The 26809-nt window shown below is 47.8% G+C and overlaps 1 protein-coding gene across 2 annotated transcripts in view; it reads right to left on the minus strand.

Moving 5' to 3' along the window:
- The window catches only part of LOC139048636 (uncharacterized), a 101051-nt gene extending 81786 nt beyond the window's left edge, over nt 1–19265 (minus strand). Inside the window, exon 1 of one of the 2 annotated variants that reach the window (XM_070523087.1) lies at nt 18561–19265. In XM_070523087.1, the coding sequence (XP_070379188.1) occupies nt 18561–19051 (491 nt within the window). In that variant the 5' untranslated portion in view covers nt 19052–19265. The remainder of the gene's footprint in view (nt 1–18560) is intronic. The other variant, XM_070523089.1, reaches the window with a different exon arrangement.
- Between the last annotated feature and the right edge of the window lie 7544 nt (nt 19266–26809).

Genomic DNA, 26809 nt, shown 5'->3' on the forward strand with positions numbered 1-26809 from the left:
CAAGCTATGGAAAGAAGAATGATAGGTGTAACGTTTAGGGATAAGAAAAGAGCAGATTGGGTGAGGGAACAAACGCGAGTTAATGACATCTTAGCTGAAATCAAGAAAAAGAAACGGGCATGGACAGGACATGTAATGAGGAGGGAAGATAACCGATGGTCATTAAGGGTTACGGACTGGATCCCAAGGGAAGGGAAGCGTAGCAGGGGGCGGCAGAAAGTTAGGTGGGCGGATGAGATTAAGAAGTTTGCAGGGACGGCATGGCCACAATTAGTACATGACCGGGGTTGCTGGAGAAGTATGGGAGAGGCCTTTGCCTTGCAGTGGGCGTAACCAGGCTGATGATGATGATGATGATGATGATGATGATGATATGTCGAGTGCTTTCACCTCCTTAAACAGTTGAAGTAGCGCCTGTGGTGTCATCGTCTTTCTTGTGTGTGTTGTTTTGGCGCAAAATCTTTTTAGTATGCGACATCCCTGTAGTACTCTTTGATGATTGTTTGACCCTGTGGTGCGTACTCACGGTTTACCACATCACAGGAGTCAAAGAAAGCAGTCAGCATCACTTTGATTTTGCTGCGCACTTGGTGTGCCTTCTTTGGTCTTGGTGACATGGAATGCTTCCAGTGTGACAAGTGGGATTTGGTTTCCGAGTTGTACCCGTACGCCCAAGGCTCGTTACCAGTGATTATCGTGTTCATGAAGTCGGGGTCACTGTTTGTGGAATCCAGCATGTCCTGTGAGACTTCAACACTAAGTTGCATTTGCTCCACTGTGAGCAGCTTCGGCACAAAATTTGCCGCAACTCTCTTCATAGCCAAATCTTCAGTCATAATGGAATGTGCAGAAAAAGTGCTGATGCCCACCTCTTCTGCAATTTCTCAGATAATCACACGATGGTCCCGCATAATCACAGCGGTCACTTTGGCAATGACCTGGTCATTTCGGCCTGTTGATGGCCGACTGGAGCGTGGCTCGCTCTCCACCGATGTGCGGCCATCTTTAAACCGGTTGTACCACTCCTTAATCTGTGTGCTGCTCATAGTATCGTCAACGAAAGCCATCTGAATCTTCTGAATGGTTTACACTTGGCTGTCGCCCAGTGTCTGGCAAAATTTGATGCAGTAGCACTGCTCAAGTCGCTCCACTATTTTCCTTGCAATAAAAAACCGATGAGAGCACTGCGCACTACCTCATTCAAACACTGTGTCCCAGCAACTGGCGCTACAGGCAGGCAGGAAAAAATTTGCACATGTGCACGAAGGTTCAAGGTCGGCTGATGCAAGCGCATTTGTTACATACCCAAAAGGTGTTCGCAAGAAAAAATAAGGTCAGACACTTTTCTAACAGACCTCGTATGCATATGTGTATATATACATATATATATATATATATAGTATACATATTATATATACATATATATATAGAGTGTGAGCATCTATATTATGGACGACATCTTCATCTGTACATAACATTCAACATCGCTCGTGCTTACGGAATAAAAGCGTCGAGTAAAACTGTTGCTTCCCAAGTGGTGGAAGTGCTTTAAGATCCCTTTGACCTCTCACATTCCTCTCCTGGAGGTGCCAAGATGAGCCAGTAGCGTTCACTGGCCCCGTTCAAGTGCCAGCCACGCCACCTTCCTGGACTGTAAGCAGCCATCAGTGCGATCCTGAGCTGTTTGCAGGCCTGCTTGGTGATGACGTTGAAGACTGGTTGGACAACTACAATCGAGTAGGCTCCTTCAACCGCTGGGGCGATGCTCCTAAATTATGGAATGCTGCCTTCTACATCACTGATGTAGCCAAAACATAGTTGGTCTTCTTTCAAAGAGCATCTTCAGCGTATCTTTTGTAAACCTATGGTCCGCTCTGAAGTTTCGAAGAAGAATCTCTCTGAGTGCATGCAGCATTATGGCGAGTCCTATACGTCATACATTGAGGATGTTCTTGTGCTTTTCTGTTGTGTCCACAACGCCATGCCAGAAACTGACTGTGTCTGCCACCTTCTCAAAGGCATCGGATCTACCACTTTCAAAGTCCTCGCGGCGCAATATCCTTCGAGTGTACACGACGTCAGCTCTGTCTGTCAGTGCCTCGATGCCTTGCAATCAATCTGTTTGCAGCCTGACTCGTCCGACAACCCCCGACCTGCACTACTGAGCTCTGAGCTTTCATTAAAGTTCTCATTCATGAGGAACTGCAAACTCGCAATTTGTCACCTTCTTCTAGCACTCACTTTCATCCTGCTGCTACAGGCCTGCGCGACATCATTAAAGAGGAATTGGCCTCCCTGAACAGCGCCAAACATGCAACCACTTCTCCTTGCCTGCCACTGCCTTCGTACGCCCCCACTGCTGCAATACCACCCGCATCTTCTTGCGCCACATTGCCTTTGCCGGTTCAAGGTCAGTTAGCACGTTTACTAATGCAAGCGCTCAATCTGCCCGACTTCTCTGCTTGGCGTCAGTTGCGCCCAACTTGCTACTTCTGCGGCATACATGGGCACATCTCCCTGTTTTGCAGACACTGCCAACAAGATGAACGACGTCGCTACGTTGCTTTTGAGCCTGATGCGCATTCTCCTCCTAGATCATACAACCAACCCTTTCATAATCTGTCCCGTCACCGGTCTCCATCTCTCTCCAACATGCCCCCCAGTTCACATACCTCAAGACGCCGCTCCACATCGCCATTCTGATGCTCCATTTCTCCGCTTTGCCCGGCTTCTCAACCCCCTATCCAGCGCCCAGAAAACTAACCAGTGCAGTTTTTGGTGGGAAAGCTGCAGGTTTGTGAACTGTTCTCATTCCTCCTGAGCACTCGTCAAACATGTTATCAGTGTCTGTGGAAAGTGTGTGGTTATTGGCTTCGGTTGACACGGGACCTACTATTTATTGTTATGCGTGCGGACTTGCGCTCCCGCCTGAAAAAAGTGAAAACGACTTACATTGGACCATCTCCGCCTGGAGCTGATGACGCAATTATTTGACCCTCCGCAGAATGTACTGCACATGCTATCATTGATGGTATCCGTCACCACATTCAGTTTGTGATTTTGTTTCCATGCGCTCACAAACTCATTTTAGGGTGGAACTTTCTCTCGTTGGCATTCACTTTAATTTCCTGCTAGCAATGCGTCATAAAAATGACTGAGACTGACCATTCTACTGACGACGACGAAGGACGATTGCTTTTGTTCATAGCTGCCGATTCTGTGCTCCCTCCTGACCACGACAAACTTCATCCAATGCCATCCCCGATGGCGATGATTTTCTCACTCCATATGGCCGTTGTCTTTCACGTGGGGTTGTCTTCGTTTCAAGTATAAGTCTGGTGCGTTTCAAAGATAGTTGTGCGTTCATCACCGCTTTAAATACAACCCCAGAGACCATTATTCTACCTCAAGATACCACTGTCACTTGCTGCGTGGACATTCAACCACTCTTCATTTTCTTTAGTTGATGCTTCTGAAACGATCCCTCAGCTGGACAAATCTGCTACTCCATCCGCCCTTGCTTCCCCAATAAGCCCTAAACTTACTTTTTTGCAGACTTGGGCATTGCAAGATTTGCTTATGAAACACCAGGCATCCTTTGACGCCAATTCTTTTTTGCTCAGGTAGACTTCCATCGCATTCCACTGCATTGACACTGATAGCAAAACTATTGTGCGTCATCATCCCTACCGCGCCTTCTTAGCTGAGTGCCAATTCATTGAGGAGAAGGTCGCAGACATGCTGGAACATAACATCATACGCCCCTCTGCCAGTTCTTGGTTATCACCCGTCGTTTTAGTACAAAAGAAAGATGGATCGGTACGTTTTTGTGTTGATTACCATACGGTCAATAAGATCACTCGCAAGGGCATCTATCCGGTACCTGGGGGAGAAATGCGAAAACACCCGTGTACTTAGATTTAGGTGCACATTAAAGTATCCCAGGTGGTCAACATTTCCGGTGTCCTCCACTACGGCGTGCCTCATAATCAGAAAGTGGTTTTGGCACATAAAAACCCTATAATTTAATTTAAATGTTTTTCTATCCGGTGCCACGTATCGATGACGCACTTGATTCTTTGCAAGGGACGCAATACTTCTCCAACCTAGATCTTGGTTCGGGCTATTGGCAGATTCCAATGCATGAAGTTGACAAAGAAAAGACAACCTTTTCTTCTCCTAATGGCCTTTACAAGTTCAACATAATGCCTTTCCGCTTATTCAATGTTCCCACCTTTCTTTACCCACCGTGGTTGCTTAGTCACTATGGTGTTGGGCTGCTAAGCACGAGGTCGCTGGATCAAATCCCGGCCACGGCAGGCATATTTCGATAGGGGCGAAATGCAAAAACACCCATGTACTCAGATTTAGGTGCACGTTAAAGAACCCCAGGTGGTCCAAATTTCAGAAGTCACCGCTACAGCGTGCCTCGATCAGATCGTGGTTTGGCACGTAAAGCACAATAATTTAATTTTTTTAATGCTTCCGCCATGTTTGAAACAATGATTGGCACTCGTCTTCGGGGCCTCAAGTGGAAAACCTGTCTCTAATCTCGACGACGCTGTTGTCTTTTTGACGACTTTCCCCGAGCATTTGCAGCGTTTTGATGAAGTGCTGACGTGCCTTGCAAGTGCTTGTCTTCAACTAAACACCAAGAAGTGCCGCTTGGCTAGCAAAGAGATTAAAGTTCTGAGTCATCTTGTAAACAAATGCGCCATTCAACCTGATAAGATTTCCGCAGTGCTCAAGCTTTTCATGCCCACTTTGTGTGATAGAACTGCGTAGCTTCCTTGATCTCGCCTCGTACTTCCGATGTTTCATCCGGGACTTTGACACTATTGCAGCGCTCCTCCATGGACTTCTTGATGGTGCCAGCCCCTTTCAGTGGTGCGATCAGTGCGAAGCCACTTTTCAGGAACTTAAGCGCCCCACCCATCCTTTGTCATTTTGATAGTAAGGCACCCATCCTACTGGACACTGACGATAGCAGCCAAGGAATCAGCGCCATGCTGCTGCAGCGTGACGGCGCTTCTCATGAGAAAGTTGTCGCATTGGCAAGCCACATTTTGACTTCTGTGGAAAACAAGCACACAATCACTTAACAGGAGGTCCTGGCTGTTGTATGGTGCATACAGAAATTTCGCCCATACATCCACGGTCGGCATTTCATTGTTGTCAGCGATCATCATGCCTTATGGTGGTTGTTAACAACCAATAACTTCTCAGGATGCCTTGGCCGCTGGATCTTCAGATTGAATGAATGAATGTTTGATGTTTAATGGCGCAAGGGCCAGGAATGGCCAAAGAGCGCCAATCTAGTGTTCATGAGTTTGTAGTGGTCTGATGGGATCTGTGATGCTAGTGTGACGTGGCTGTAAAGGGGCCTAAAAGACGTTGCTGCACATGGCATAAAATCTATGCGTAATAAAATTATGGCAATGATTAATGACATGTACCATGAACACTAGAATGCATTGGGAAAATTATGCAATATACAAAATATCTGAGATGCTAAAATTTTCTAAGAGCACTACTGCCTCGCCAGAGCCTTTGAACCCAAGGGACGAGAGGCATGTGCTATACGAAACAACTATCACAGCGCTATCCTCTATAGAGAGGAGGCGCTACAAACGTATCGGCTAATTACATGTAATATCGATATTCGTGTAATACATGAATATCGATAAGAAGAACTGTTTATGTACAAATGCATCACGGATATTTGCTTCAATGTGTACAAGATGATCAGTGGTGGACCGCCCTTCTCTGAAGCCACACTGATAGGGATCAAGCAAATTGTTCAGTTCAAGGAAATGTATTAGTCTACGATTATTCATTTTTTCCAATAGCTTACAAAGACAACTTGAAAGAGCTATCGGGCGATAACTTGCCGCCAAGGAAGGGTCTATACCCGGCTTCAAGACGGGAATAACAATAGCTTCCTTCCATGAGGATGGAAGGTACCCGGCAGCCCAGATGGAGTTGAAAAGTGCCAGAAGTGTCATTTTTGTGTCTTCGCGTAAGTTCTTAATCATGTCATAGATGACTTTATCAGCTCCCGGTGCAGAGCTTCTGCATGTGCTCAATGCAGCTTTAAGCTCGGCAATATTAAAAGGACGGTTATATGGTTCATCCGGACGGCATTTACGATCAAGTGTCTTAAGTTCAGCTATTTGTTTATACTTCAGGAATGATCTTGTGTAGTGTGTGGAACTTGATACATACTCGAAGTGTTCGCCCAAAGCGTTGGCCTGATCTTCCAAGGTAGTTCCTTGGGAGTCAACTAAGGGTAATGGGTGGATGTACTGCCCCTTTAGCTTTCGTACACCATTCCAAACTTTAAACTCTTGAGTGTAGGATGTGATGCTCTAGAGAAACCTCTCCCAGCTAGCCCTCCTTGCCTGTCTCCGGGTGCGTCTTCCTTGCAATTTGGCCAGTTTAAATTCAATGAGGTTTTCTGCAGTCGGGGAGTGACGCAGCAAACCCCACGCTTTGTTTTGTTTCTTTCGTACGAGTCTGCACTGTTCATTCCACCAGGGGACCCGTCTTTTAAAAGAGAGACCCTGTGTTTGTGGAATGAACTTTTGAGCTGCGTCGAGTATAAAACAAGTAAAATATACTACTGCTTCATCTATGTTAAAATTACTGATAAAATCCTGTGATAAGTATGTGGATGCGTTAAAATGGTTCCATTCGGCGAAGGCTAGTTTCCACCGGGGGGCGTGTGGAGGGCATTCATGTTGATGTATTAAATTTAACTTCCACAGGGATTTTCGGTTACATGCCATTGTAAATCAGGGAAAATTGAGGCATAGCCAATTGACAGGTCTATTGAGGAATATGAATTATGATAACTGTTAAAATACGTTGGTCCCTTCGTGTTGAAGAGGCATGCACCGGAATTCAGAAGGAAATTTTCAATAAAACGACCTCGCGCATCACATTGCGGGTCTCCCCTCATGGTATTGTGGGCGTTAAAATTGCCTACGATGAGGTAAGGGTCCGGGAGCTGATCAATCAGGCTATAAAAATCGCTTTTTCAGAGATCATAATTTGGGGGTATGTATATGCAACATACAGTGATTAGTTTATTAAAAAGAATTGCCCGAACTGACACAGCCTCAAGGGGCGTCTGAAGGGCGACATAATGACAAGCTACTGACTTGTCAACAACTATTGCTACACCGCCAGCCGAGGCATTCGCCTCGCTGCGGTCCTTACGATAGATTGTGTAATGTCGGAGAAAATTTGTATTCGTAGGTTTCAGATGTGTCTCTTGAACACACAGCAACTTGGGATTGTGTTTGTGTAGGAGTTTGCTAATGTCGTCTAGGTTACGGAGGAGTCCTCTAACATTCCATTGTAGTATTTGTGTATCCATTATGCTATATGTGTTGGGTGCTGTGTGTTTAAGAGACAGAGGTTAGCTCACGGGCCTTTTGTCTGGCGCCGTGACAGGAGCTTTGTCTCTTTTGGAGCGATCGAGAGTGCCTCGCCGCTCCTTAGGCGCTGGTGGCGCCGTCTTGCTGGTGGTTGTGTCCATCGCCTCTTGCGAGGCGCGCTGGACACGCGCTCTTCCGAGCGCTTCGTTTGGCGTGAAGGCCTCGGCACGTTGGACGAGGCCTTTGGGGTCACCTGCCCAGGGGTAGATGGCCCCTTCTGTTGGGTTGGCGTAGCAGTGCTTGCTGCAGCCGCCGAGGGGGCGGATGGCGTGACTGCCGCCTCACTGGATGTGAGTCGGACAGCCGCCGGAGACTGTTGTGGCGCTGCCCCCTGACGCGCCGCTTCGGCAAATGTGTTCTTGGGCAGGTAGGATACCTGCCTGCGTGCCTCCTTGAAAGTGATATTTTCCTTTGCTTTTATGGTCACAATTTCTTTTTCTTTTTTCCAAGATGGGCAGGACCGCGAGTACGCGGCATGCTCGCCATCGCAGTTAACACAGTGTGGGGTATTCTGGCAGGTTTCAGAGGAGTGTTCATTTTCACTACACTTGGCACAAGTCATCCGGCCTCGACAGTTCTGTGAGCTGTGGCCGAACCTTTGACACTTCAAGCATCTCAGGGGATTTGGCACATATGGCCTAACACGAATCTTGAGGTACCCAGCCTCGATGGTGTCGGGCAGAACACTAGAGCCGAAAGTAAGTATTAGGTGTTTCGTCTGAATTTCTTTTCCTTCCCGCCTCATCTTAATTCGTTTGACACTGATGACGTTCTGATCACTCCAGCCCTCCAGGAGTTCAGTTTCAGATATAGCTCTAGCAAATCAGCATCAGAGACGACGCCACGGGTGGTATTCATGGTACAGTGTGGGGTAACTGTAACCGGAACATCACCAAAGGACACTAGTTTAGGTAGTTTTTCATGCTGTTTCTCGTCACGAAGCTCCAGTAGGAGATCGCCGCTTGCTATTTTTGACGCTTTGTAACCAGGTCCAAAGACTTCAGTCAGAGATTTCGATACCAGAAAAGGTGAGATCATTCTCACTGTTTTTCCAGATTGATCAGAGTGGACGACGTTAAAGCGGGGAAAGTTGCATTTTCGGTTGCCCGAATATTGAAAGATTTCAGTGCGCCCTCATTTAGGAGGACGATCAGGAAGTGGGGGAAAAGAATTTTGCATGAATAGGCATAATAAATTTAGCAACAGCGCCGACCACCCACCACGGAGCCCAACAAGGGGACGCGGCAGAAATTGTATACAAGTCTGCACGATGCCAGCCGTATGCCGTCACTATAATCGTATATGGTGTACCCAAGGTAGGATAGCCACACAGGGTTAACCCTTGCCGCCAAGAAGAAGGAAGTAAATAGAAGAGAGAAGGAGACAGCAAACGTGGAAAGTAAGGGAAAGACAAAGGTTGTAGGAAGAGAGAGACAGGAAAAGGCATTGCCATTTGTTGGGCGTGTTGGTAAATTGAAAGCATATTTAGCGCCAGCAAATAAGGACGTAAGGGAGACAACAACACAATGCGCTTTGTGTTGTCGTCTCCCTTACGTCCTTATTTGCTGGCGCTAAATATGCTTTCAGGAAAAGGCGACTGCCGAGGGCGAAGAGGTGTGTTGCCTCCACCAGGGGGCCTTAAAGGTCCAAACACCCAGCATCGGCTCAACACCCCCAGGATCCCCTTTTCCCCAGACATGGCTAAGCCACGCACGGCTACACGCGGGAGGGTCCAACCCTCGTGTGCTCGGGTACGTGGTGTCGCCACACACCAAACGCCTGCTGACGCAGACGCTCCTGCGGGGGATCTTCAAATTAATCATGCGATTTTGAAGTTGTTTATAAGTCTGGAAGAAAGCACCAAGACGCCGACACACTTTCCCACTGCACACTACCGCCATCTTTCGATCACATTATGTCACCTAGTCAACTTGGCCATCCGGACGTCACGTCTTTAGTTTGACCTATTGCTTCCATGACCCAGTTGCCATCTAGCCGCCCTTCTGTGTTTTCTCCTAACCACTGCACTGGTCCCTATTGCCACGACATCCGGGATTGCCTCGTCGGTATTTCAATCCTACCTAGCGCCAAAAGCTCAAACTGTTCAAATTAGAAAATGATGTTCTCTACCGCTACATTTTTCACCCATTGATGGTTTGCTATCATTTCGCGCTCTCTCTGTGCTGAAGTTCTCCAGGCTTCTTACGACGACCCGGCGTTTGGCCACTTGGGTTACCACAAAACCCGTGCATGAGTACTCGGCCGCTTCTTCTGGCCAGTTCTTTTAACCAGCGTAGCTCGATATGTCCCCTCGTGCACGCTCTGGCAAGCAACTCGTTGCAAGCAACCTACCACGGCACCCACCGGGACACTACAACCACTACCTTGTCCAGCAGAACCTTTCGCTGTCATCGGCATTGACTCTCACAGCCTTCTCCCGGCCACTGCAGAGAGCAATCGATGTATCGTCACTGCTGTGAATCACTTGACGCGGTACGCGGAAACTGCCTTTGTCCACTCAGGGACTGCTTCAGAAGTGGCTGCCTTCTTCATTCAAGCTATCTGCTTACGCTACGGAGCCCTTCGCACCCTTTTGAGTGATTGCGGCAAGGAATTTCTCTCAAACATGCTTGCTGAAGTTCTCCGACGGTGCAACACCATGCACAAGACAACCTCCAGCTACCACCCCCAAACGAATGGTCTGATAGAGCGATTTCATCTCACACTCAGTGATATCGTAACTGGGATGTCATTCTCCCCTTTGTGACATTTGCCTACAACACCGCTGTTCAGCGTGCCATAGGTTACTCCCCATTTTTCCTGGTCTCCGCCAACATCCACCCTCTGCCCTCGACATTTCTTTATTTTCTGGCACTGTCAATGCTTCTCCATTCATTTGCGACCAGTTTTTGTCTTGTCTTAGCCAATGTCACCACCGTGCCTGCATAGACGCCAAGGTGAGCCAAGAAGACTCACCAATCCGCGCTAACTACCTTTTTGTTGTGCCCTCAGCAATGCGTCGAGAGATTCTGCACGTCCTACATGACGGACCGACCACTGGGCACTTTGGTTTCTTGCATACCCAATCAAGGATTTAAAAGAAGTATTACTGGCTGCGCATGACCGCCGCCGATGCTTACGTCAGTACATGCCGGACTGCCAGCGATGGAAGACACCCCAAACAAGGCCAGCGGGATTGCTGCAGCCAATCGAGTCAGCTTGCCGACCATTCCAACAGATCATTATGGACTTGTTCAGGTCATTTCCGGCATCGACGTCTGAGAATAAGTGAATATTCGTGGCTAATGGCTACATTACCCTCTACGCTGAAACAGACACCCTACCCGAAGGTACCGCAGCCAAAGTGGCGAAATTCTTCGTCGAGAACATCCTGCTGCGACATAGTGCCCCAGAAGTCCTCATCATCAATAGAGGAACGGCGTTCACTGAAGAGCTCACCCAAACCATTTTGCAATACAGTCAGACAAGCCAAGGAAGACAACTGGTTACCATCCGCAGACGAATGGTCTTACGGAGCACCTGAACAAGACCTTTGCTGAAATGGTTGCAATGTACGTCAACGTCGAACACAAGACGTGGGATGCCGTCCCGCCGTACGCAACTTTCGCTTGCAACACGGCGGTGCATGAAACAATGCTGATCACACCGTTCAAGTTGGTTTACGGCAGGAACCCGATGATGATTCTCGACACCATGCTGCCGCACAGCTCCGGCAAAGAGAATATCGATGTCGCCACCTATCTCCAGCGTGCCGAAGCCCCACAGCTCTCCCGGCTGCTCATAAGGTACCAGCAGATGACCGACAGCCAGCACTAAAATTTACAATGATGATACGCCGAGTACCAGCCCGGTGACCGTGTTTGGGTCTGGACTCCAATATGCCGACAACGACTTAGTGAGAAACTGTCACAGTGCTGTCCGTTGTTCCGGACCCTACAAGATCATCCAACGCATTGGCGCAATGGACTATGAGGTCGTGCCGGATGTAAAATGCAGAAATGATTTTCTGAGTTAACTACTGGGCCGATTTTAATGAAATGTATTGCATTTGAGTGAGATAGTGAGTCTGCATCAAAAAGAGATATCATCACTCTGTAAATTGCATCCATCAGAACATACAAAGCGGACAAAATTAACATATTAATTTACATCTTACATGAATTTGTTACAATGTTCATGAAAGCATTTGCAAATGTGCTACTCACATATTAGTGGTGGATCTGAGAACCATGCATAATACCTCAAATTTATACCCTTTAGATGCAATTCACACAATTGCGATATTGCTTTTTTTTTAATTGCTGAGTTAGAGTTGTAGACTTGATAGTTTCGTTCTTAAAATTTGCAATTATTGACAATATTTATAAAACAAACCAACGGCCTAAATAAAGAATCTGCTTCCAACAATCACTAGAGTTTACTTTTTTCTTTTAAATACAGCCAACCTCCTTATATTTGGTGCAGTGGTTGCCGAGAAAAACAATTTCTCCTTTCCCATGAATTTAGATAGGAATCCTCAAGCTGAAGCTTTGTCTTAAGCCTTTCTGCACCCACTGACGATTTTTGTTGTTTTCTTTATTACGGGTACTTTTGTTCTTCACTCTTGTGTTTGTAGCATCGGGACGATGCTTTTCAAGAGGGGGGCATCGACATGTGTACTTATTTGTCTCTGGTGACCGCTTTTCCCCAGCTAAGAAATGTTAAATGTAATCGCTCAGCGCAGGACACGCCTGAATGTATGAGGAGTTTCTGAAATGTTTTCGATGGTTCTAGCCGTTGTGTGTTGTAACTGAACCTTGTGTAATCCGACTGTATGCACCGTGCATATTGCGTACCACTTTGCGCAAATTGAGCCATTTGCACAATGAGCCAGAAAATTGAGCCAAATGGCTCAATTTGCACAATGCAAATTGAGCCATTGCGCAATGAGCCCATTTGCGTATTGGGCAAATGGGCTCATGCCATGTTCCAGTTGTCGTATTTGCAGTGATGTAAGCATTTTCTTAAAATATTGCACCACAGTCATTTATTCAACTTTGTTTTGAAACGTACAAAAAGTAGCCACCCAGTAATGGCCAAGATAGTCAGCAGCATTGGCAAAAATATGATGCAGATCCAATGCATTAGTTGGAATCGGCATGAGGCGAAGCTTTCACGCAGCGGTTAATTAGATTCTATAAAACTAGTTTTATTTTCATCCGATGAAACATGGACTCCTATGCAATGTTTGCTTATGCCCTGCACAGGTCACAACTCTAATGTCATCTAATGTATACATAGCTTGGTGAAATCACTTAAACGTCAGCTCAGTAAGACCTGGACTGACCCTTAAGGCTGAGTTTGGGTGAGCCTGGCTGAGTAGAATTTGGTGAATGAGTCAAAGCAAGCTCAGCTGAGTCTGTGTGAGCTAGGCCGAGTAAAATTTAGGGGTCTGCACACACATGCCATTAAATCACACCATGGAATGAAACAGTAAGCAGCTGCACCTCAGAATATAACAAAAGGAAGGTTCAGACACACAAATTTTATGCTGCGTTTGTGTACCTTGCAAGTTGCATGATGCTTATTTTATAGAGGCAGTAATGACAGGACATGGTTATGAGTTTACGCAGTAATACATGTAATTGCAAACTCATTAGCACCTCTCCCTCTGTCTTGTTGAGCACAGCCTATGCCTTGTAATATGTCTGCCCACATTATTAGCGGTAGATGTGCAAGAACCATCCGCACTTGAAAAGATTCTATCATTCGCAGAAAGGGGTGCAACTGACTGACTTTACCACACAATTTTGTTTTGCTTTTGTTTAATGCATTATCTACTGTTTATAAAAACAAGCTGTTTGCCTGCTATCTACATTGTTGCATGTGTTTTACAGGAGCTAGAAAGAGAGAAGCAAGGAAAGGCAGGGATGTTCATGGCAAAGCAGTTACTTCAAGTACCGCAATATGTGACAACCAGCATAAGCAAAAGAATTTTAATGCACTGAAGGAAGTGCAATATGCAATTACCTTATAATGTGAGGGTTAATACAGCTGTATTGAGGATACAAAGTCTGCAACACATCAAAGGCTTATTGTTTTTCGAGCAGGAAAAAAATTATTGGGAGGGGAGCTCCACCACTGGAAAACTGGCGCCACCATCGGCGTGACGTGGCATGAGAGATCACGTGTACACATCGGCCACGTCGGCTGCTTCGGAAGCACCGAAGCAAGCTGAAAACGAAAGTTTAAAGTCCCACCTGCGCTGCGGTTCTGATTACGTGGTGAGGCTATACCGCCATGGATGTCTGCTTGACAACATTTGAAAGCACTATAATTGGTAGTGGCTGTCTTTGGAGGCGTGTAGCATGGTAGGCTACTGCTCGGTGCCGTAGTGCCAGACATACGCAACGGAGTCCGCGGTGTCAGTCTTATTCACACGTAGCCGCAGAACAAGAAGCTGCGTGAAGCTTGGCTCGCGAAACTTAGAACCGGCAGACAGCCACCGGCTACAGCTCGAGTGTGCAGCAAGCACAGACGCGAGGAAGATTTCTAATATGGCGCTGGGGCTGCAATGTTCAGTGAGTGGCACAAAGCGCGCAATGAGACGCTCGCCCGAGCGCTGCCCGGCTCATGTCATAAAGTTTTGGCCTCTGAACTTGTTGATGCTAGGTATTGGCAAGTTCACAGTAATGGAAAGGTGACCATAAAAAGTACACAAAAAGAGGAATGACATATGCTCAGGCTTGTGCAGCACCAAACAATGAAATGTACTGGATTAAAGGGACCCTGAAACAATTTTGACGGTTTTCTACAAACGTACTGAGTCGTTAGAGTAGGTCCTTCTTATCATTAGTTGACACATCTAAGTGCTCTGTGTAAAGCATGTAACTTATTATAAGGTTTTAAAAATGCACATCGCTGCCGAACACAGCACACAGCGCGGCGGAATTTTAAGCCGCCCCTACCCATATGACGCAAATCCCTCATATGACGTCAGTGGGGCGAGCTATCCAATTGGCTGACCAGGGCGCGTGAGCGATAATTTTTCCAACTTTATGATAAACAAATAAAGTTCGTAATAATTGAAATGTTAGTTAATTTGCTTTTATAAAAAGTAAGAAAAAAATATATAAAAACAGTTTAAATTATGCTTATTGAGCATCCACACTTCGAAAGCAAATTGACAATGCAATTTGTTCCTAGCCATAGCGTGAAATATGGTATTGTGGAAAATTTATTATGATATATAGTTTGCCTGTTTGCTTTGTGAACTTGATAAACAGTCACATCTCACACCTCATAGCAGAAGCAACAGAACCTTGAAATGATAATTCACCGGGAAAAATATGCGTGAAAGTGGAAACCAACAGACTGCAATATGGTCCCACATACAGCACGAAATTGAAATGGATAGTATGCTGTGATTTCGTATCCCCTCGACACAGCATTTGACTGTAATTACATAGTCTTTAAACTTCTCTGTCCGTAAAAGCATACTACGCTACAACTGTGGCGTTTTCGTATACCAGGAGTAGCTTGTACGCAACAAACCAGAAAATTGGGATGACATCCAAAGGCCACATCTTCTCGTGAGAAGTACCTCATAGTATTGAAAACTCGCAGCGCACGCCAGTAATGGAAAGGCAGGCAAAAGTACATACTATTAGCACCCGAAGCCAATGTGACGATGCTCCATGGCTTCGGGAGTTCCAGAGTTTTCAAGCTATACCGTCTTGCCTGACACACTCGCATTGTCACAAACCACGTAATTCTTCAGGAGTCTTCTCGGCATGCCTAGCCTGTGCCTTTTGCTCATCTTGTTCAGTTCTTGCCCAGCGCTTGCCAATGACTTCAGGGTTGGTTGACTTGTGCTCGGCCTGCTGCCACTTGCGTTGCTACTCCATCCTTCTCGCTTGGCCTCTCAATCGCCAGATAAATCCTGTACATACATAGTACACGGTCTGTAGCAACTGCCAGAGGAGGTGAAGCCAGCATGCCTGCACCAAAGGGTTCTCCGTATCTTCTACAGCATACACTTCCATCTCCAAGCTTGGCGGCCTTCGATTTGTACCCCTGTCACATGGGCACCCGCGAACTCCTTTGAACTCCTTTATCTTGAAGGAAATGCACTCAGTGTCCCTAGTCTCCCTTCTGGTAAGCCAGTTTAATGGAACTTTTGGTAAATGTTGTTCAGCAATGACCATTATGGCTGCATGGAGTACTCTTGTTTCCAGATAGCTACAGCTGCGATGAAAACAACATTAACAAAATTGTCATAGCTAGCTCACTTATAAATTGTTTTTCTTGCAAAATACTCCATGCCATAGAACTTTTTAGTCTGTTTTTAAGGATATCAGCGCCTATACCCTGTACACTCATGCTTCACCATGCCCCATGGGGAAATGTTCTGACATTTCGTTAGTTTATCTGCATGCATCGTGTGATTGTGCATCACAATGAGCAATCCCGGCGCCTCATCGTCCCCGTCACTCGCACCGGCATCAGTGGAGCACAGCAGCAGCACCCCTTCACAGCCATGATTTCACAGCACACAACCACAACTTGTCAGTTGTGCATCGGTTGAACAATGTGCCCCCCTGCATAATGATGATGATGCCTGTGGCCACATCCCTCTGAATCGGGAGATTAACGGGTAATGCCAGATTGGGCCATAAAACAAATGAAAATAGAAAAATGGAAATATAAAATGTAATGCGTCTCTGCTGGTTCATCTACTGCCTCTTCCCATCTTTAACAAAACGCGATCCCAGCGGCACTTACTCACAACACCATTGTTTCAGTCACCTCTTTGTAATATCCATTGCAACACTGCATCGAGGCTCCCCCATGCCACGGAATCTTAGCGCCATCCAAGCGCATTCCTGTGATCGTCCGCTGCAGCACCCTGGCTACGGGGTGCAACGGGATGCAAGCCCGGACATTCAATGACTAAGAATGGAAATGTTCAATACACTTGGGTACCAGCCACTGAAAATGGAAGCACCAGATATGAAATTCTCTCAAAATGTTGCCTGTCAATGAAATTGCATTATCTTGGTTATTAGCACTCAGTGGAGTGTTAGGGACGAGAAAAGCCATTTTACACTGCTATATCTTGCCAACTGCTAGGTCCAGTAGCTGCACAAACATGCACTGTTTTTCACTTATGCATCGCACTTAGGACATGAAAGCATCAAGCTATCCTAAAGCTAAAAACATATTTGGAATGAGGATATCAAGCTATATACGTGGTACAATTTTCATTTGTCTAGCATTAATATTTAAAAAAAAAAACGGTTTCCGAGGAGCATCTCCCCTTAATGGTCTCCTCCCCAGCCTGGCATCAAGGGCAAGCCATGCTTAGATCCGCAGTGAACTTGACCCACAACATGCGTGTTCTAAGCACACCATTGCCTTTGGAGTTGTCGTAGATGGTCTCTGACAATATTAACTTTTCCAGCATAGTATTTCGCCAGGACAGTCTTCACTCGAGTTGCTACCACCCATCTCTTGGTCGCTACCCTCTGCGTAGCTCTTGCACCCTCTGCCTTGAGCCATGCCGGAGGGTGTTGCGACGGCTGTTTCTCGAACCTTGACTGGCGTTACTATTGGGTAGCGTGGTGTTGTCGGCAGGCTGCAGGCGTCCGGTAGATCATGGCGACCAGACAGGGACGAGACAATGTCTAGTGCGAAACTTGCACTGTTATTCAATGGTTGGTGAAGGATATAGAATAAGAGAATGAATGAATTAAAAATACATTGCGAGGCTACTTAAATAGGCCCACTAAAATCGTAGGCGGGATCTTGCTCACATCAACGTCACATTACATGCACTGAGGCTGGTCGGGGAGGGGCGGTTGATACTTCCTCCTAGGCGATGTTGCACGTGTGTGCCAACCCGTGGGTCCCATTTGGTTCGTGGAAAGGGTGCTCCCCTAGAGTCGCACAGTTAGTGAAAAGGGTTCTCCCCTAGAGTCGCACACACACAAAGGGGCCTGTAATCACTGCGGGGCACCCGCCAGACTGGCAACGACTCGAGACAACCATACCAAATTAGGGATCCATCCTCTGTTTCGATTAGGCATGGTCTTTGAGCATCCTTTTTGCCCGGGGTGTTACATCCCAATCGCAACAAGGGGTTCAGTGAGTCGGACAGCCTCTACTATCACTGAGCTAGCCACCGGGTTTAGGCAACTCATTTTGTTCTTACTGAGCCGAGGTGAAAGTATTTATATGCTTCCTGAGCCCAGTGCTCCTCCAGCATACTGCTGAAGCACCTCTCGTATGAAATGATGAGTCTGGCGGGCAGTAATGAGTCCAACTCGTCATTACTGCCCATCAGCAGGTCAATATCATCTGCATAGAAGCGTGCAGGCAGCTGTCGCGCCTTTAGCATGCCCAGCTCTGAGTAGCCAAGATCGAAGCCTAGCCCTGATTCTGACAGATCTCTCTCCATCCCAAACACATACAGCATGAAGAAGAGCGGCAACATTGGACAGGCCTGTCTTAGCCCTTTGGTGATCCTAATTTGATGGGTGAGCATGCTGCCCCACTAGACAACCGCCTGGGTCTGTGTAGGGGCCCTGTAGCAGGCAGAGCAGTTCCTCCAGTATACCGATCACCCGCAGCAGCTACCACAACCTGGCTTGCTCAATGCTGTCGCAGGCCTGAGAAATGTCAAGGAAGGCATCAAAACGCTAAGGTGCACCAAAGCAAGAGCGCAGTGTGGCCAGCGTCGTTTTCAACATCGCCATGATTTGAGAATACAATTCTTGCAGTCACATATAGCATACTTCCTTGCTATGATTTTATAAGATTACATAATGCGTAAAAAAAAAGAACAACTAGATGTAAAATTTTGCACGTGAACACAAGCCCAGCTTCGCCGTTTTTGTTGTTTGTGTACCATGCTGCTCCCGTTGAAAGGTAGTGCTGCGACATGGGACACGGTCGCAACTTCCTTGTCGTAAATTTCCGTTTCGGGGTACACGGAGCGGAAAACCGGCGTCAAAGCGACGAAATTCGCCCAACAAACTTGCGCGTAAAAAAAAAAGTAAAAGAAAGCAAGGCAAGGAGTCAACCGGGTGTCGACGCTAGAGAAGACTATAGACATACCTGGTCGCTGCAGCTCGGCGAGCGCGAGCCGCCGTTCTCATGCGATCAAGCAAGTGTGCACGTTCCCTCGCCGGCATCAGAAGGTATCGAGTCCTTTGAAGTTCTCTGCGGTGAGCCAATTCCGCTTGCCGTTCTTCTTCGCTCATCGAAGCCCATCGGATCTGCTTAGCCGCCCTGCAACGCAGGAGACGCTCGTTGTATTTCTCCGAAGTCTCGGCAGCCACGCGTCTGTGTTGGGCGACTCTGTTCCGCTCCAGGACGTCCAAACGTTGCGGGACGTCCCGCCGCTCCTGGCGTGCACGATATGCACGCATTTGGGCGAGTCGGGCTTCGCGAGCTTCACCCGTCTTCTTGGCGTGGCTGGCGCGTGCTTTGGCGAGACGAGCCGCGCGCGCGTCGGCACTTTCACTGGCCCGTCGAGCGCGCGCAGCCTCGGCTCGTTTGCGTTTCCTCTCTTCAGCGTCAACAGCTGCCTTGCGACGCGGCGGCATGCCGGCGTTATGAAACACTCACACACAAGGAAGACTCACGCAGCCGGCGGATTTAAACACTTGCACTTTTCACTGCTTGAGACCTCCAGCCACAACCTACCGACCCAGCGCACACTTGCGTCCCGAACGTCATAGTCAACGTCCCGATGATGAGAAATGCAGCATTTTTCTAGGATAGATGTTATGAGCGCACCGTTTAACTTTGGCACTTCGCGCCATCTGGCCTAGGGTGCTGCAGTTAAATTTGATGGCACTTGGCGGCGGCACGGCAGGGGGCGACAGTTACTTAACCGACCGTTTCTTTTTGTACTTAAGCGGTTACAAGATCACTAGATCCCAGATACGCTAACAGTTCTTTATGTGCCAACTCTGTGTGAAGTCAGCTAAGAAGACCGTCTGGCCTTGAAACCGAAACGGATTTGAAGCAAAGTGCGGGCAAAGTGCTTGCCCGCACCAGCACAGTGTGCGTGCCCGCTTACGCTCCGGCTGTTCGGCGAGCGCTAGCCGCCGCTCACGTGCGATCTAGCAAGAGCGGCGTACGCGTCGGCGAGTCCATTCCGATTCCTTACGCGAAGCCAATTCCACCTCGTGCTCTTCGCTCATCGAAGCCTTGGCCGCCCTACAGCGTGCGAAACGTTCACGGTATTCTCCGGGTGTGTCGGCAGCCACACGTTCGGAGACTCTCTCGCGCTGCAGGGCCTCCAAACGCTCCTCGATGTTATGTTGCTTCCGTTGGGCACGCTTCGAGCGCACTCGACCAAGGCGCGCTTCGCGCGAATCGGCGGATTCGTGTGGCGTCGGCACGCTTGCGTTTCCGCTTGAACCACTCTTCCCCGCCGCTACAGCTGCACGCCTCATAGTTTGTGCGGCCCTGTATTGTAGCGCTATCCACCGCGCGCACTAAGAATGACAGCAATTTCCAATGGTAGGCGCACTCACGCATGAGTGCACTCACTCACACCCGCAAAAGGCGTCAGTGCGAGCGAGCGCCAGTGAGTTTGAGCGGAGGTGAGTGAGTGTGCGACTGAGTGTGAGTGGAGGTGAGTGGGAATGCAAGCGAGTGTGAGCGAGTGTGAGCGGAGGTGAGTGCTAGTGAGTGAGTGTGAGCGGGGGTGAGTGTGAGCGAGTGCCGGTGATCGCGAGTGAGTGCCAGTGAGTGTGAGTGGAGGTGAGTGCGAACGTGACTGAGTGCAGGCGAGTCTGAACGTGATCGTGAGTGCAGCTGTGTGTGAATGTGAGTGCTTGTGAGTGAAAATAAGTGTCAACGTGTTGTTTGTGAGTGAGTGGAGATGAGTGTGAACCTGAGTTATTGAGTGCGGATGAGTGTAAATGTGAGTGAGCGCTTGTGAGTTGAAGTGAGTGAGTGAGTGAGTGAATAAACTTTTATTTGGTCCAGCGAAGCGCGATAAAACGCGCACCTGGCTAATCCCACGACGGTACTGACAGATCTAGTCTGCCGCTTGTGAGTTGAAGTGACTCTGAATATGAGTGCGAATGACGGTATGAATGCAAGTGTTCGTGAGTGTTAGTTGGCGTGAGTACAAAGGTGAGTGAGTAGACGTGAGTACTAACGTGGGCGAGTACAGCACAGCTAGCACAACAATTAAAGACGTTTAAAGTTACCTTTAAAGGGACAAGAAAGGTTACTATGAAGTAAAGTTAAAGTGACAAAGCAATGCTCTAGGGCGTTAGGCGTCAATATAATCGCGAACAGAGATTTAGTAACCGAGAAATTGAGGTAAATGCATGACACGATTTGAGACCCCCAGCGACATTCCGGTACTAGCCCGATGACGAAGGCTCTCCTCATCATAATTTATGTCACTAGTACTCAAGTACTCGTAATAAAAAGATAATTTCATTAGGTTTTAAGATGGAAGAAAATGCTACTTGTCTACTTCTGTTCGATTCTAAGAAAAAAAAACTACCGACGATTACGTTACTTCCTAATGCGAAATTTGAGCGCAGCAAATAAGCTGTTTCACCTTTTTGCGAGCCTTTGTTTGCGTTTGGCCTCGGCCGCGCGAACGGCAGAGTCTTCTCGACGGCGGCGATGAGCCTCCGCTTCGGCGGCGCGAACTGCAGGGTCTTCTCGGCGGCGGCGATGAGCCTCCGCTTCGGCGGCGCGAACGGCAGGGTCTTCTCGCCGGCGGCGCTTAGCCTCTGCTTCGGCGACGCGTACTCCTGGATCATCTCGACGGCGGCGACGGTAAGCTTCTGCTTCGGCGGCACGCACCTCTGGATTCTGACGGCGACGGCGCTGGGCCTCTGCTCTGGCAGCTCGTTTAGCAGCAGCAGCAGCAGCAGACGGAGGACTTCCATCGGTCGTCTCGCTCATGGCTCAGAAAGAACTGGCAGATAATTTCGCAGTGGCGAACGGCAGCGGCAATTTCGGCTCGGGCGGTGCACATATACAGATCCGCCGCCACCGATCTGGCTCTCTGATTGCCACCGCACAGGGGTTGCATTGGAGGAGGAGCGAAGAAAGGAATTAAGTTCGAGCCGGCGCTTTGACAACCGGAGACTCGCAGGAAGAGGGGGGAGGGGGGCGGCGTGTACACCCAGCGGCAAACGATGGGGGCAGAAGCGCGCGCAGCAAGCGGACAACACGATAAAGGGAGGAGGGAAGAGATAGCAGCGACTGACTGATGCCGCTGACGCCGATAGTGAGTCAACCCCAGCTGCGGAGTTGGTTTCAGGGACAACGCCGCCGATGCCGACACAAACAATATGATGCCCTCGCTTCCGCAGCGCTAAGAACCAGGTGTAGCCGTGGGAAGCTGGTCACGTATTCGTCGACGTGCCGGGGCCTACGTGAAATAACCGGCGCGTCGGCAACTGAAGAGCGCCCTATCCGCCACACAAGAACAGGGGGGGGGGGCACCCTTTCCTCCTCTTTCTGCATGGCGGCGACGGTGTTCTATGCAGTCACGTTATCTTGACTCTCTAGCGGCGTCAGCGGCATCCAGCGGTATCAGTCGGTCGCTGCTAGCGCTGGGGGGATGAAAGGGGGGCGGAGCTGGTTACGAGGCCGACGACAACGCCGACGACGACGCGAAACCCAGGAACGGACGCCAAAGAGCTGCGCTCTAAAATAACATTTTGACGTTACCCTTTAGTAGTATGGGTGTCGAAAGGTTTTGTTTTCGCTCGACTCTGCGCGCTCGACGCTGCGCCGCGCGCGCATTGGAGTTTCAGTTGTTTCGTCATCGCGTCGTGCTGCGCTGGATTTGCTGGCTCGCGAAACTTGCATTGAAACAAGCAGCGAGAATGCCACGTCCATGTGATGTGGGATGCGCGAACGGTCCGCGGAACTTGGCCAAGGGCAGCTGCAGTGGCGAATCCAACGTTACTTATCACTGTGTGCCAACGAGTGAACCTCCCCGTCCGAGGTGGTTAAGTGCCGTACTTCTGCCACAGCGCGTTGGCAAGGAGCCGAAAAATCGCATAGTGTGCTCGCTGCACTTTCGTCCAGAGGATTACGAGTTCAACGCCGACACATGCTGCGACTGCAACGACGAAAATCGGTGCTGTCGCACGCGTCGCAATGCGATTTTTAGAGGGCTCATTTCACATGATTGCGATTTCAACAATGCGGATGGGTGGATGGATGGATGGCGGCTATACCCTTTGTAACGGGCGGCGGCTGGCGCCACCTAGCCTTTTGCTCCCCCCTCCTATTTTATTATTATTCTTTTTTTTTCCCAACCTAGTTTTTACTCCCCCCCCCCCAAGATAACTATCTAAAACAGTAGAGAAAACATTTTGTCCCCGATTTATGTTATTATCTATCCCTTGACTTCCTCCACCAATCCTCTAGCCTCCCCTTCGTTACTGCCACTCTTTTCTCATCTATTTGCCCTCGTTCCCCGGGAAAACCTAATGCCCCTTCCATATCTGCCTCTGTTCCCTCTGCCTGGGTCGGGCGAAGGGCTGTGCATCTCAGCACTATATGTTCAGTGGTCTCCATTTCTGCTCCGCAAGCTGCGCACCGAAGGTCCACGTCTTCAAATTTATCCCTGTATGTTTTCGTCCTCAAAACCCCCGTCCTAGCCTCGAATAATAGTGAGCTGCCCCGCGAGTTATCAAATAAGAGCTCTCTCTTAATCTCCTGTTTTTGTGACCTATACATTGATAGCGATGGCTTTCCGAGCATTCTTTCTTCCCACATTTTTCTTTCCGTCTCCTTCACCTCCTTTCCCACACTAGAACCACTTTGGATCCCCTCCCTCGGCTGTAGGTATCTATTCCTCAGCTTCCTCGTTCGGAGTGTCCACTTTGTGTTCAAACTTTTCATGTACAGATATTTGTACACTTTTCCTGCCCACCTTTTTTCCTCCAGTGCTGAGAGTCTCTGTTCAAATTTTATTTTACTTATTGCCTCTCTACCTTCAAATGACGTCCATCCCATGTCCCCCTGCACTCCCTCATTAGGGGTGTTCCCGTGTGCTCCTAAGGCCAACCTGCCTACACTTCTCTGTCTCGTTTCCATGCATGCCTGAACTTCCGATTTCATGCACAGTACTGAATTTCCGAATGTGAGGCCAGGTACCATAACCCCTTTCCATACGCCCCTAACCACCTCGTACCTATTATAGTTCCAAAGTGCCTTGTGTTTCATTACAGCCGAGTTCCTTTTCACTTTTTCAATCATGATCTTTTCCTGTTCTTCCAAGTACTTTTTGCCCTCGTTTAGCCATATGCCCAAATACTTGTATTTTTGAACATGATCAATCTTAGTGCTTTGTATTTCCAATGGCTCCCCCCTTTCTGCATTGTATACTATTACCCCAGACTTCTCTCTACTGAATTGGAGTCCCAATTTTTCTCCCTCCTCTCCACATATGCTCATTAGTTCCTGTAGTCCTTCTCGGGTGTCAGCAAGCAGTACTATATCATCTGCATACATCAGTCCGGCTAGTACTTGAACTACCTTCTGCCCTTCCAGCATATAGCTTATGTCGGTTCCTATTGTGCTCTGTTCTAGTCTCTTTTCCATTTGGCTCATGTAGATCATAAAAAGCAGAGGTGACAATGGACAGCCCTGTCTGAGACCGCTTCTTATTTTAGCTGGCTTTGTAGTTTCCTCCTCCCATGTTATCTCTACCTCATTATCTGTATAAACTTGTTGTAGGAACTCTATCATCTTTCTCTCTAGACCATATTCCCTCAACTGGCTCCATAACTTTTCTCGGTTTACATTATCATAAGCTCCTCTAATGTCTAAAAAGGCTATCCATAGTGGTTTCTGTCTGGCTGTCGCTATCTCTATGCACTGTGTTATAACAAATAAATTATCATCTAGCCTTCTGTTCCTTCTAAATCCATTCTGCAGTTCTCCCAAGATCTCTTCTCGTTCTGCCCATTCCTCCATTCTCTCCTTCGCCATCTGCATTGCTACTCTGTATATGACTGATGTGATAGTTATTGGCCTGTAGGATTTAATGTTGTCCTTGCTTCCCTTACCTTTGTAAACTAATAACATTCTGCTTGATTTCCAGTCCTGTGGAACATCTCCCCCTACTACTATTTGTTCAATAAGTTGTCGTAATTTTAGTTTACTTTTCTGGCCTAATATGCTTATCAATTTCATAGGTATGCCGTCAGGTCCTGTCACTGTTCCCACTGGGACCTTGTGTTCAATTCTGTCCCATTCCTTACTTGTCATCCTTCTGTACTCCTCCTCTAATTCTGTCCTGCTGTTGTCATTATTCTCCATTTCGTTACGCACTGGCTCTGCAAATGCTGCCTCTATTGTTAACCTAATATATTCCTGAGCTTCCTCTCCCTCTACCTTTGTTCCATCTGGCGTGGTCAGTGAGTGCTGAACCACCTCTGTCTTCTTATTCTGTTGCCTAATGTGTTCCCAAAATTTCTTAGAGGCATTCCTGTCTTTTTTTCGTATCTCTAACATCCACTGTACCCCAACTTTTGCTATCTTGGCTTGAATTAATGTCATTGCTTCTCTTTTCATTGCAAGGTATTCCTCCCATTTAGTCTCCACCTCTTCTGGTGTGGCTCCCCTTTTCTTCGCTGCTCTGTGTTTTCTGCACGCATCTTTGCGTTGCTCTACGGCTTCCTTAACTTCTCGGTCCCACCAGCTTTTCGGTTTATATTTACCCTGCTTACTTCCTAGTTTCCTAATCTGTCCCTTCTCTAGCTCTCGTTTAAAAATACCTATTAACTCGTCGTATGTCCATGCCCTTTGTGGTTGCTGGGATACCATGCTTTCAATGCTTTTCGCCACTTCTTGTAGCTGCCTGTCATTCAATTTGCTCATACCTTTCCTTTCTTTAGTTTCTACCAGTGGTGCTGTCCTTCCAAAACTGATTTTGATTCGTTTGTGATCACTCCCCAGGCTTTTTGTACCTTCCTCATCAATTTCCATACATCCCAACCGTTCATACAGCTTGTGGGACATTAGGCAGTAGTCGATTGTCGAGTGGGTGTTATTTCTTTCCCATGTTATTTTCCCATCACATTTAATTTCAGTATTAACTATCACAAAATCATGAGCCTCACAAAAATCTACTAACATCTGCCCTGTTGCATCTGTCGCCCCGTCAAAGTATTCCAAATGTGCATTCATGTCCCCTAGGATGATTATCTCCCGTTTCATAGCTACCTCCCTGATGTCCTTGGCCATACATTTGAAATGTTCTGCATTCTCCTCTTTCGACCCATTCCCCGTTTTCAGATACACAACTCCCAGGATTGTCTCAACATTCCCTACGGTGCCCTTGAGCCACATGTGCTCACTGCAGCTCTCTCTTACCCTTTCCCAGTCCTGTCCCTTCACTAGCGCCCCAAGGCCTCCTCCTCTGCGTTCTTCCCTTTTTCTGTTGCAACCAACCCAGGTGTATCCCGCAATGAATGGTGGCTCTTCCTCATCTCTTAAATGGGTTTCGGCAACTCCATATACCTGAAAATGACGACTGGTGCGACGCCCAGGGTACAGTGGCTACAAGGGGGAAGTGTGAGGAGCGCGCCCGGGCAGGCGAAGCGCTTTGGAAGGAAAGGGGCAGATGGCGCTGCAGCGCGCATACACGTCAGATTCTTCGGCTGCAGCGTTGGTAAACGCGTGTTTTATACGCGGCGGACGCAGTTTTTCTTTCGTCATGTTTCCATGGCTCTCACTATATTACAGAAATCGGTTCTGCTGGACACTTGGTTGTACAAGAGAGCCGGAAATATTACTGAGTTAATTCCAAATTGAGCAGAATGTCAAGAGAAAGCAGACTTACCGTTTCCATGTTGGATCGCCCAACAGCGTAGATTATTTCGCGACGGGTTGATTTCTGCTGTACTCGGACAAAGCACCACATGTTCAAATGCGCAAAATTTCTGAATAAAGCTTTATTTTGCTAAGCTGCTCTGGTAGCGGCAAAATAAAATGATTTCCTGGTACTTGGGAGTGAAACCTCTTCCAAACAGTCCTTAGGTAACCCGCCTCAGTTTCAAGTGCTTCTTTTTTTCCCGCGATGATTCCCTCTCTTTGTTAAGGGATTTCATGTAGAAATGAAGGCGTGTTAGCAGGAAAAACTTGGTGATGTGGTTGGTAATACTCAGCCCATGAAGTTCACAGCCAATCAAGACATTGTTCTTCCTGAGACAGCATGTCAGCTGATCAAGGCTGTCATAGTGCAGTTGGTTGTTGCTAAACCACATAGAAAAGGTGAGTTCTAACGCCTCTACAAACGAGAAAAGTTCGTGGGATGGGTAGAGCAGACCACCTTTGTCACAAAATTTGGTAAATGT

Source organism: Dermacentor albipictus, chromosome 8 (genome assembly GCF_038994185.2).
Source record: "Dermacentor albipictus isolate Rhodes 1998 colony chromosome 8, USDA_Dalb.pri_finalv2, whole genome shotgun sequence".
NCBI lineage: Eukaryota > Metazoa > Arthropoda > Arachnida > Ixodida > Ixodidae > Dermacentor > Dermacentor albipictus.